The sequence below is a fragment of the Maniola hyperantus genome, chromosome 15 (assembly GCF_902806685.2).
Source record: "Maniola hyperantus chromosome 15, iAphHyp1.2, whole genome shotgun sequence".
Lineage (NCBI taxonomy): Eukaryota > Metazoa > Arthropoda > Insecta > Lepidoptera > Nymphalidae > Maniola > Maniola hyperantus.
In genome coordinates, this window is record NC_048550.1 from 7310930 (window position 1) to 7324268 (window position 13339).

Sequence of the window (13339 nt, forward strand, 5' to 3'; positions counted from 1 at the left end):
CATAAAAACAAAAGATACAGCACCCGGTGATGATGGAATAGCGTATTCCATGATATGGCATTTGCCAATGTCTGGAAAACTCTATCTGCTAGATTTGTACAACCATATAGTAAACACAGGCAATATACCGATACAGTGGCGTGATATTCTGGTGGTTCCAATACCGAAACCAAATTTGAACAGTACAGCAGATAATAATAATAAAAAACTTAGACCTATATCCTTGATATCATGTATTTGCAAAATTTTACATTCAATGATAACTAGACGGATTGAGTGGTATATGGAGAAAAATAATCTGTTATCTCCTTTTACCTTAGGGTTTAGAAGAGGGCGATCCTGTCACGATTGTCTGGCAAAATTAGTTACTCATATTCAAATAGGGTTTTCTAAAAACCATCAGACGGTAGCATGCTTTTTGGATATTGATGGAGCCTACAATAATGTGTTAATAGAAAAACTGACTGTTACTTTAGACGAGTTTGGCTTTGGTAAAAGACTATGTCAATATATATGGAATTATTTTAGTGAAAGACACCTCAAAATTCAGGACAGTGTAGACAAGAGGACCTATTTTTCCAGATTTACATATAAAGGTTTAGCTCAAGGCGACCCAATGTCACCAATACTATTCAATATTGTAACAGCTAAAATTTTTCATAGAGTAGTTAATGTTTCATTATGTCAATATGCAGATGACTTTGTTTTATTTAGTACAAATAAAGATGTATTTGAAAGTGTTAGCAAGTTACAGAGAGCATTAATTATATTTAATGAATTGTTAAATGATCTTGGATTGGAACTATCTGTTAAAAAATCAAAATTTTGTATATTTAGTAGGGGTCATAGAAGACAACGCATAGAATTAAAAGTAAACAATTTTTCGTTAGAGTCGGTAGAAGTTTATAAATATTTAGGTTTGTGGTTAGACAAATCTTTACGATGGAGTAAGCATATTGGCGAGACGGTCATAAAGGTGCAAAAGTGTTTTAATTTACTTAATGTTTTGGCTGGATCATCCTGGGGCGTGCACACTAAACATTTGCGGCAAATTTATTTAGCTTTAATAAGAAGTCGTATAGATTATGGATCATTCATATATGACAGTGCCGCAAAATCTCATTTAGCTAAATTAGATAGATTACAAATTTGGGCCTTGAGGACAACAGGAGGCTTTATAAAAACTACTCCAATACACGTTATGGAGAGTGAGCTGTGTATTCCACCATTAAAGCAACGGAGGAAGTATTTAGCCATTAAATATTGTTTAAAAGCGTTATCGTGGAAAGACAACGACACTATTAAAGTAATTCAAGTCCTCAGTGGTCTCTGTAGGAGTAATAACTATTGGACAAATAAAAAAGTTCCTTTGCTTGTGCCAGTTTATGATGAAGTTAAACAAGAACCTATTTCTTCTTCAGTATGTCTTGAAATGTTTACATTGAGGACTTGGGTCACTAATATTAATGTTCACGATATTGTTAAATCTAGCCTAGAAAGTGTCAACAAGTCTAAAAAGTCTTATGAAGTTAATAATTTAAAATACGATGTTATTAAGGAACTTAGGGAAAAGTATGCGGGTTGGTTTGTTATTTATACTGATGGTTCAAAAAATGATGAAGGACGAGGTGCTAGTTTTTTTGTTTCTACAAAAAGGGATTGTAACTTGTTTGATAATGATTGTTTACGGATAGATGGAGAAGTTTGTATTATGACGGTAGAACTCATTGCAATCTCGGAGGCACTGTTATATGTAAAGACAACTAATCAAAAAAAGGTTCTCATCTGTACCGATAGCAAAAGTGCACTAGAGCATATAGCTCGATCCGCCTCTGGCATTAGAGGTGTTTCGGTAGCTTATGCAGTGCTAGCTTCTATAGATGAGTTGAGTAATTTCGGCGTGGATTTGAGGTTGCAATGGGTACCGTCACATATTGGCCTATCGGGTAATGAGGAGGCTGACTCCTTGGCAAAATATGGATGTAAAGAAGGAAAAAGGATTAAAGTTGAGGTCGACTATTCTGAATCGTTACCAAAATATAGACAATTATGTTACAGAGAGTGGAAAGAACACTTCGACAAAATGTCCTTAGAAAAAGGAATTTGGTATCGAACGTTGCAATGTGAGCCTCCTCATATACCTTGGAGCAGTTATACACGAATGAAAAGGAAATATGTAGTGTTAGCCCACAGGCTTAGAACAGGGCACATTCCAACCAACAAATTCGGTTTTCTTATGGGAAAAACATCTTCCCCAAACTGTGACTCCTGTGGCGTCACAGACGATGTACATCATTTGTTGGTAGAATGCATCCGGTTCGAATCAGGGAGAGAACGTCTGATTGAATGCTTAAATCTGAACAGATTGCAAGTTGGTGTCTTTAATAGTTTATTAGCTAATCCGAATTCTGATGGAGCTTGCAATCTGTTCAGATTGCTACAGAGCACCTAAGTAACATTGTTGTTAAATTTGTGTGATAGGATAGGTTATATTGTATATTGTAGGATAAGTTCGAATTGTATATATAAATAGAATTGTAGAATTAGATAGAGTACGATAAGGCTGACATACATAAATGTAAAAGCCTGTTAATAAAAGATGCAAGAAGAAGAAGAAGAGAAAAAAACATGCAAGAGGAAGTGATTTTAACAACTTACACATCTAAAAACATTTCTGCTATCGCTTTTTACAAGTTTATCTGTTACTTAAATATAATGCCCGTGGCTTCATCCGCGTGGGTTACGGTTTTTAAAAATCCTTTGATTTTCGAGAATAAAAAGTAGCGTATATCCATTTCCGGGTGCAAGTTATCTCTGTGGCTCTATTGTACCAAATAGGTGGTGTCCGCGAATTTATTCACATTTAATTTCTGGGACAAAAGAAGCCTGCCTATGGCTATTTCTAGGATGGAGCTATTTCTGTACCAAATTTCATCGTTATGTGTTAAACGGATAGATCGTGAAAAGCTAGCAGGCAGACAGACACACAGACGCACTTTCACATTTATAATATTGGTATGGATTCGTGATATTTTTATTGGTGATAGGGTTTATTTCTGATATTTTCACCTCCCTGACTGATCCATAACAGCTATTAACTGATCTTTGTTAAGGAATCGGCCATTGGCCTATTTCATTCCCTTGAGGTATTGAGACAATTACTTAGACCGGAACTACTGAATCGATTTTGAAAATTCTTTCACCAGTAGAAAGCTGCATTATTCCTGAGTGACAGGCTATATTTTTATTTTTAAAAATTTTGAGATCTCTACTAAAATTGTAATAAAAAAAAGAAGCCGGGGCGGGTCGATTTATAATTTTGTACCTATAGTACGCGACAGGTCGACATGGCAATCGTCGCGGGTGTGCGGTTCCCCCACTTCATACCCCGATGGCCATATTGACCTGTCTCGAACTATACTTTAAATAGAACATGTGTAATGCGTGTAAGTAGGTCACACCATACGAGTACGATATACTTACTTAAATTGAGTTATGTATATACGCATGCCGAACAACTATGTAAGCAGTAAGCAGGCATAGATCTGGTTTCAATACAGCTGTATTTCTTGGAAGCATATAGTGTCAAGACGCGCAATTTTCCCTGACGTCGAACTTTAAAACGTATCTTCTTTCGCGTACGTGTCCAAACCTGCGTCCTGAAGTTCGATAAATCCTTTGTTGATGTAACGAACTGCGCAGTAAAATATGCCGCTGGCCTTATTACTTTCTCGGATGCATTAAATCCAATGATATTAGAAGAAAATAGGTAGATACGTTATACGCGGACCGCAAGTGGCACGTTAAAACTAAGCTAATTAGCAAACCTGAGCTCAGTCGCCCGCTGTCGTCGCGCTATCGATGACGTCGTTGATAGTAATGTGTATTTTGTTTTCATCTCCCAAAACAACCGAAAATGCCGTCGTGTGTGATGAGATTCTGCACAAACTACACAAGCAAGGTTTCCAAAAGTCAAGGAATCACATTTCATTCGTAAGTAAAACTATTTCTTTTATATAATTCGTATTTTTCACTTATTTAACAATAACAAACTCGTGCACGTTCGTGTAAAATGCAACTCATTGCAATTTGTACCTTATGTCACATGCCATAAGTACGTATCAAGTTATCGTTGTACGTATTTTAAAGTTTCCGATCAAAGAATATAAAATAAACAGATAGGTCTCTTCTGAGTATTGACAATTCAAATAGTGTGCATATTTCCTGTTTTAGGGAAGGATAAATTAACTATGGTCTAACATCTTTTTACGGTCCACTGCTGGGTCTCTTCATACAATGAGGGAATTTTGGCTATGAGTATGTAGATTGTGTAATAGTAAATATTTTCAAAAATAAAAAATATTTTCATTTCACATTTTATTCCTTTACCTACCTTCCCGCGGCTTCGTCCGCGTAAAATTTAGTAATTTTATTTCGACTTCTTTTCCATGTATGGGAGCCCCCTTTATTTAATTTAATTTAATTTTTATTATTTTTATTATAGCGGCAATAGAAATACATTCTGTGAAAATTTCAACTGTCTACCTATTACGGCTTACGAGATACAGCCCGCTGACAGATGGACGTACAGACAGCGGAGGCTTAGTAATAGGGTCCCGTTGGCACCCCTTGGGCACGGAACCCTAAAAACGAGCGGAACCGCGGGAAAAAGCTAGTTCGTAATATATTAAATACCACAGTATAAGGTTTTTATTTTACTATACAACTACAGTGTAGGCATAAATCGGCATTAGCCGAATAGACTTTACTGTTTTTTTTTTCTTTGGAGTTTCTAGTTTACCGTCTCGTCCCGTCTCTTTTACGCTCGCATTATTAGGCATATATCCGTCCTTCTTCCACTCTTCTGTGCAGGACGAGGTAGTGCAAAATATAACCGTCTCTTTTTCGTGCGCAACTGAAGCTGAGGTTATTAGTTCACCGTCCTTTACTCTCTGTTGTGTGAGGTTAAAATACTATCTATGCGTTTATGTGTGTTGAGTCTTTCGGCGCTGACGCAGCGTGCCATTACTAAACATCGAATTTGATATAAGTAACCTATCTACCTATTTTTCTTCTAATATCATTGATTAAATCATGTAAAATCAATGGCACAACGTGCAATAAAGTTTCGTTATGCTCAGGGCAATATCCGCCCTTCCGTCCATTTTTAGCTCGCGCTACCTATATTACGTTGATACACATATAGTCTTATACATCTACTACACACGAGTTTTCTTTATGGATATGTGATAAAGCTCTATACATTCCTTCTATACTTAACTGTTCAATTACAATTTAAAAAAATATAAGCAATACCCAAAACTATCAGTTACAATTAACACGCCTAGGCCCACTTACACAGCGACATTTACAGCCGTACTCAGAGTCGCTTAATCGTTACTTAAGTTTAGTTAAAACGAGACAGAGCTATATCTCTCGCATAAATCTGTCTCGTTTTAACTCAATCTTAAGTAACGATTAGCGACTCTTGAGTACGGCTGTTAAACTAACTTAGTTAATTTTCTTAACTCTGTCACTTTTTGGTAACCGCATTATGCTACTGCCAAAAAGTGACGGCATTACATAATTGAATCTGTTTAACTGTACCTTTGCCAGTGGGTCTTAGTTTCAGAGACTAGGTTCAGTTAGTTTGCATGAAAGGGGGTTAAGTTACGTTATGGTTGCCGTTAAACTTTGATGGTCAATAAAAAACAAAGTTACACGAGACAGTATTCATAAGCCTTTTAATTTCATTTAACAGTAGGTACAGTACAGACATGACGTTATTCTGTTGTAATATTGACGTAGAAGATGATCGCAGTATTTCCTTCAAGCAATACTTCCTTAAAACATTGAGGAAAATTTGCTGAATATTGTCACATATATTTGTGAATATATTTTTATGGTTATGAAAAAGTTGAAAAGCTTATATTGGCATGAAGGGAAAATAACAACAAATTTTCTTTGGCACATAATAAAATCGGACCAAACTTATTTTAAATTATAATAACAAAATATTGAAATATTACTAAACATTTTCTAAAAACCGCCCAAATTATTATATTTAGTTAAAAAATTACTTAATTACATACATTAACAACTCAATTTACCATTATAATGTTACTGATAAATAATTTCAATTTGATATAAAAAAAACTAAAATGTAGTGTTTTAATTTTCCTTCTCGAAACGATAATACCATTGTTGATGCACTTATTCATCTCATTTTACAACATCTTATTCAAGGCTCTAGGACAAGGCAATCTCTAACAACATACAATTACTATTGTATTGCTTTACGAAGATACATAAATTCAATATAAAAAAGTAGGCAAAAAACATCGCTTCGCCCATCAAAACAAAATGATAAGCCGCCCTGCGCAAACCAATCAGCTGATGTGAGTAAACAAAGAACCATGCGTGTTTTAAAAGTAGGTAAGGACGTACCTAAACGGATCGAATTGTACAATTCTAGGTTGTCACAATAGGACTAATTACTTTAACTTATCTTTCACAGAAAGTAGAGTTTTAATTATTGTTTAGAAAAATGAGAATAGGCCGGTCGATTGGCATGTCCCGTTAACGCGCGCTACCTACGTGACGTGACGTATAAAGCGTGGGCTGCCCCACCAGCTCGCCATTAGTACAGCGCCCGCGCGCGCGATTGCACGTATTTACCGATTCCGGCTCCGCGCTCGCTTTCTCGACTCTATGTGTATACAAGCCCATCGAGAAACATGCAATTTTGTACTCATTGGCATGATTGGTTTTATCAAGAGACCAACGCGGCGGTGGATCCTGCCAGCGCTGCAGCACGTCGGCGCCGGCCCCGCGATCGACGCCGCCCCCCGGCCGCGTCGCCGACGCCGTCGACGCCGCAGAGGATCTCCACCGAGGAACTAGTGGAGGCTCTCCGCCCGCATCTGCTCTCGCCCAAGCGGATGTGGGCGCTGGGCTACCCGCTCGAGATAGAGCCCAACTCGTCGAAGGCCGTGGTGTACATTAATCCGCCGCCTCGGCCTAAGCCTCTACAGATCACTTCGTTCGACGTGAATGCGCCGGAGTTCGTGCCCGGTTGCTCCCAAAACGACAGTGGACGAGGATCGTTGGGCTCTACGCCCCGCTCCGAAAGTGACGAAGAAGCGGATGCAGTGGAACATTTGTGTGTGCGTTGTGATAAAATGTTTCGAATGACGAAAGATGGTGAATATGTGGTTGAACAATCTTGCGTATATCATTGGGGGCGCATCAGCAGCGACTCCCGTCACACTTGCTGCAGCGCTCCGTTGGGTTCTAAAGGTTGTAGCACGGCTCGATTTCACGTATGGAGTGGCACCAAACCCGGTATGAACGGGCCTCTCGAAGGATATGTGCGAGCGAGGTCGCCCCGAGGAGGCGTATACGCTGTCGATACCGAGATGTGCTATACCACCGGAGGACTAGAATTAGCTAGTATAGCAGTAATAGCAGCCGACGGTCGACTCGTTTACAGATCGCTAGTTAAACCTAGTTCACAAGTACTCGACCACAACACCCGCTTCTCAGGCATCAGGCCGCGCGACTTGGCGCGCGCGACTAAGACGCTACGAGATGTACAGAATGATATATTAGGATTTGTTGGAAGCGATACGATTCTTGTTGGGCATGCATTGGAGAACGACTTACGAGCTTTGAAGTTATTACACAGTGCAGTGGTGGATACGTGCGCGTTGTATCCCCATTCACGAGGATTCCCACTGAGACGGTCCTTACGCGCTCTCTCAGAAGAACTGCTTGGACGAAGCGTACAACGAAGTAGCTCAGGACACTCGCCGCTTGAAGACGCTCGCGCTGCCATGGATCTCGTTTTATTGAAAGTACATTCCGAGCGTGCACAAAGACCCCGTACTACGAATCAGCTATCCATTTTACAACCATACGATCCCTTAATTAGTTCCGCCTAAATTTCGAGTGATAAAAAGTAAAAATCCTATACGACTTGTATTTTATAATACTGTTGACATGTTTTGTGGACGATTCTCAAGATTCTATTTTATTACGTTGACGGAGCGCGCGTACTGTGTATGTGCCTTCGAATTGCGGGATAGCAATAAACGTAATATTTTTTTCTAAACTATGTGGTTTTCTTTACCCTTTCACGAGTAAGTAAGGCTTTTTTCATAAAAATGAGCAGGTAGGTGCTTTAGTATATTATGCACAAAGCAACTGAATTTGGTTGTCAAACAAAACTAAGAAGAATACTCACTGAACAAGCTTACGAAGACAACAACGGTAAAATTATAAAGAAAGTATGTCATCATTAATGCAAACCTCATACGATTTTATGTCTCCGTCATATGATAGAACACTTTCACTGCGCTGGATTTCACTCGTACATAACTAGCGATTGTTAACAAAGCATTGGGTAAGTGGGGTTGACTGACAGCTATACAGTTCTTCACTAGAAATTAATTTTCGGAAGACTGAAATAATTGACTCAGAAAATGTAATGTATACAAGTACGCATACGATACAAGGTATATTTTAATTTAATATTGCTTACGTGATATATATTTCCAAGTAGGTAACTAGTGATTTAATTCACGTTATTGAGGCGATGAATCATTGAATGTCTGGGTCAAACTTGTGTGTGTTCTGTGTATAAGTACAGGAAAATGACATCACGTAACAATAAATCAAGGCACACGCTGATTATTATACATTTTGTTATCTATATATCTGAACACAGAATTTTGATATTAATCATTTATGTTTCGATCTCTGCCGTGCCAAATGACTAAGCTTCGTTTGTTGGAAGATATAGTTAGGTACTTTTATATTTTCTCAATTGAGTCAGGCAACGCTTCACGATTTCTTGGTAGGCCGTCTACCAGGCATCCATCCTCGTATAATGTTACGAGTGAGTTTCATCATACGATAGTCAGTTATACTTAGAACAGACGTTCTCATAACGAATTTTATAATGTAGAGTTTTAAGGCAACTCTTGTGCAATTATAAAGCCTTAAACGAACGACCGTGTGTTCAAAGCTACCTTATATAATCCGCTTACATAAAAATGTGACGTAACACATCATGTAGATGTAGACGAACTTAATGACTTCCACCTTGGACTTAGTGTGAGATTGAGATCTCTCTTATTTAAACTTATAATAAACTAGCTGTTGCGACTTCGTTCGCGTGGATTTAGGTTTTTAAAATACCCGTGGAAACTCTATGATTTTCCGAGATAAAAGGTAGCCTACATATGTCACTCTCTAGGACCATAAAAAACAAAATAAAATAAAAATATTTTTTATTCAATTAAACTTTACCCATCCACCACATATCTATATATACAACTATTTACTATACCCATGAAAAAAATTACGTCGATCCGTTGCTCCATTGCGACGTGATTGAAGGACAAACCAATAAACCAACAAACAAACACACTTTCGCATTTATAATAATTAATAAGGGTACTGATGGATGTAATGTATTAAAAACTGTTTTTTCGAAAGCGAAATGTTTATTAAGGCGACTTTAACCTACCTATTGTGCACAAGTTATTGACTTTTAGCATTTTGAGACTGAACTTAATGTCTTTAAGAGATTAATGCCCTTGCGACCGGACGCAGCCGTATTTTGTTTACACCTCGTGTTGCTAAAATATTTGCCTGTTTATAGGGTTCCGTACATCAAAAGGAAAAAAGGAACCCTTATACGTACGATCGTTTTTTTTTATTTGTCTGTTTGTCGATGTCGTGTCTGTCAAGAATCCTATAGCACAAGTAAAGAGAAAAATCCACTATGGTACGGAACACTCGGTGCGCGAGTATGACTCGTATTTGGCTAGTTTATCTACATTGTGCCGATTTTGTTGTGTACTGTGATAAAATTAGATCAAACACACAGTTAAATGCTATCAAAGAAATAAATTCGTGTAGCTATATCATTGGGAACGGACTAGCTCTACATTTCCTTGTTTGATAAAGATATCATAATTGTGTTATCAATTAATGCCTCAGATTTCTGCTCTTTATTATCTTATCGTTACAACAACACACACTTTATTGCGTACACACTTTACCTACTTCCAAATAATTCAGTCGTATAAAAATATTTCTAATTTAGTCTACTTACTAATTAGACAATATCAATAAATGTCTTTATTCTTTAGAATAATAACACTAGACGTGTGCCCGATGAGGTGCCCCATTATCGTCCCCTTTTTACCCTCTTAGGGTCGATTCACATTCGTCGATGGGGATGACTAAAACTAAATATGTTTATGTTACGGGTAAGGTTGAAAGTTGGAATAAACTGAGGTTTACCCTGGTTTACTTAGTATTACCCAAGATCCAAATAATACCTAATGAAAAATAAGTTTTAATTCGGAGTTTACCCATCTCACCTAGGTCTATACAATGCTTACTGGGTAATGTTAGTTTAATTAATTAGAGACCCCCCCCAATATAGTGAGTGGTCTCTTACGTCGGCCCGGTCGACGAAGCCAACTTTTTCCAACCTAACATTACCCAGTAAGCATTGGGTAGATCTAGGTGACTATGGGTAAACTCCGAATTAAAACTTATTTTTCATCATAATTTGGACATTACCCAAGAACTTTGGGTATTTACTAAGTATACCCGGTAAAACCTAAGTTTGTTCCAACTTCCAACCTTACCCGTAACATAATATATGTATAAAAATAAAAGTTTTGACTCACGCACCGCTTGACTCATCAATGCCTAACCTAAATGCATGGAACTAGAAAACAGAAGTTTCCTTTATAATGTAGATATGTAATGAGGTCGGATATTACGAATTTCCATCAATAGCGCAACCACGGGCGATCGCTATTATCAAATAAATTAGTCAACTATGAGATAATCTTACTACCGAAAGAAGTGATCACATTGAAATTATTACTCGTCACACAAATTATTTTAACAATAAGTGTGTCATTTTTGTATGTAAACAAATAATGAAACATTCAATATCAAATATCGGAATGGTTAGTCATTCATACAAGAGTGTTTATACTACTAAGAAAGAGAATGCCACGATACAAATTACAAACGCCACGTCACACCCACCGACCGAAACTTGAACGAACCAGCCGGCAATACCCAAACACAAATGTATCCAAGATCTAACCACTAGAGATAACGTAGGTATACGTAGATGCGTGCGCTTCACAGATATAATAACTGCTGCTATGATAGACAAATTACGTCAGATTTTCGTATAATATATTTGTTTGAACGAAAATCGTAAAAACCAATAATCCAATCCATACTAATAAATATAATAGGTATACTATCCAGACTTAATATTATAAATGCGAAAGTGATTCTGTCTGACTGTCTGCTAGCTTTTTGCGACCTAACTGCTTAACCTACTTTAGTGAAATTTGGTACACAGATAGCTTACATCCCGGAGAGGACACAGGCTACTTTTTATCCTAGAAAATCAAAAAGTTCCCACGGGATTCTTAAGGTTATAGCTCATTAGACCCACCCGGCATCCGACCAGCACCGCCTCGCCTCGAGTGATTAGTATTCTTTGTATGGAGTACAATATATACTCTCACTACATCAACTCCGGAACGCAGCATCCACCGTGGACCAACTGTCGACAACGAGTGGACGCCGAACAACGAAGTACTGCTGATCGGGTGCCGGGTGGCGCTAATGAGCTTTAACTGCCCATCCACTTAATTGATTAATATGAAAGGTAGCTTGCGTTCCTGTAATTGACTGGGGCAATTTTAAGGGTTCCGTACCTCAAAAGAAAAATGGAACCCTTATAGGATGACTTTGTTGTCTGTCTGTTTGTCGGTCTGTTACAGGGTACTTACCGTTGACCTAGAATCATGAAATTTGGCAGGTAGGTAGGTCTTATAGTATACATTCGGGGAAAAATCTGAAAACCGTGAATTTGTGGTTACGTCACACAAAAAAATATTGTGGTCATGAACGAATAATCAGTACATATTTCCAATTTTCGAAGTAAGATAACTATATATCAAGTGGGGTATCGTATGAAAAGTCTTCACCCGTAAATTCTAAAACAGATTTTTATTTATTTTGATGCATGTCTTTGATTTATCGTGCATAATGTCGAAAAAATACGATTGTAGTACGGAACCCTAATTGCGCGAGTCTGACTCGCACTTGGACGGTTTTCATATTTTTCTACGTTTTCTCTACCTAGATATACCCATGGAAAGTGATGATGCAGTCTTGGATGACATGCAGTGAAATGGAAGAGGCTAGGCAAAAAAAATCTTAAAGGAGAGTGCGGAGCTGAACGTATTTCGGAACTAGGTTTCTTGCTGTAATTACTTCTTTAGTTAGTCGTCTTAGGGATTTCCACGACAAAAATAGTTTTATTATTATTCAGATACAAGTTAGCCCTTGACTGCAATCTCACCTGGTCGTAAGTGATGGTGCACTCTAAGATGGAAGCGGGCTAACCTAGAAGGAATATGGCAGTTTATATTAAACCCATACCCCTTTGGTTTCTACACGGCATCGTACTGGACCGCTAAATCGCTTGGCGGCAAGGCTTTGCCGGTAGGGTGGTAACTAGCCTCGGCTGAAGCCTCCCACTAGACCAGAAATCACATATAATATTCCAAACCCCTGTCGGGAATCAAACCCGGGACCTTCTAACAAAACCACAGCGCCATTGCGCCAGGGACGTCGTCGTCAAAAATAATCGATAGATTAAGATTAGCGCTGACGGCGATAACGCACTGCACTTCCGTCATCCGTGAGAATACAACGTACGAACGTATTTTCCCGGACTCGGATCGGATGAGTGCGTAACCGCCGCACTGTTCGGTTACGCAATTTATGCGGGTTGTAGGTAAATAGTGATATTGGTAGAAGTATTTTCGTTTCATCAAAATTGCGAATAAGCCAATGGTATAATGGTGTAAGCCAATAGAATTATTGGGGCGACTGTGGTTTGCAATACCATAACTTTATAAATTACGTAATGTGACTTCCAGTTTAAGGTTGTAGCATACGTAACGGGAATGTTCCTCGTCCATGACGGATCGTTATGGAAGGCATGTTTAGTTCTCATCCCGTCCGATGTTTCGATCCCGTTATTTATATACTTACCTATGTCATGACCATGCAAATAATATGAAAGCTGCTCTACATCATACGTAAGTAGAGCGTTAGTATAGTCCACGACAGGTCGAGATTGCAATCGGGAAAGGAATTCCCCGCACACCCGTACATCCCCCGCGCTAACCCGGTGCGCAATAGCACGGGTAATGTGCGGGTGTGAAGGGTGTCCCCTCACCTCATACCTCGGTTGCCATCTCGACCTGTCGCGTAC

At 38.5% G+C, this 13339-nt stretch overlaps 1 protein-coding gene across 2 annotated transcripts in view; it reads left to right on the forward strand.

The window, feature by feature from the left end:
- The window catches only part of LOC117989119 (transducin beta-like protein 2), a 121455-nt gene that overhangs the window by 49266 nt on the left and 58850 nt on the right, over nt 1–13339 (forward strand). The window contains exon 3 of one of the 2 annotated variants that reach the window (XM_069503418.1): nt 6778–8113. The exons of the other annotated variant lie outside the window; for it this stretch is intronic. Within the exon in view, the coding sequence (XP_069359519.1) occupies nt 6778–7943 (1166 nt within the window). The 3' untranslated portion in view covers nt 7944–8113. Of the gene's footprint in view, nt 1–6777; nt 8114–13339 lie in introns of those variants that run through there. 2 annotated transcript variants of the gene reach the window in all.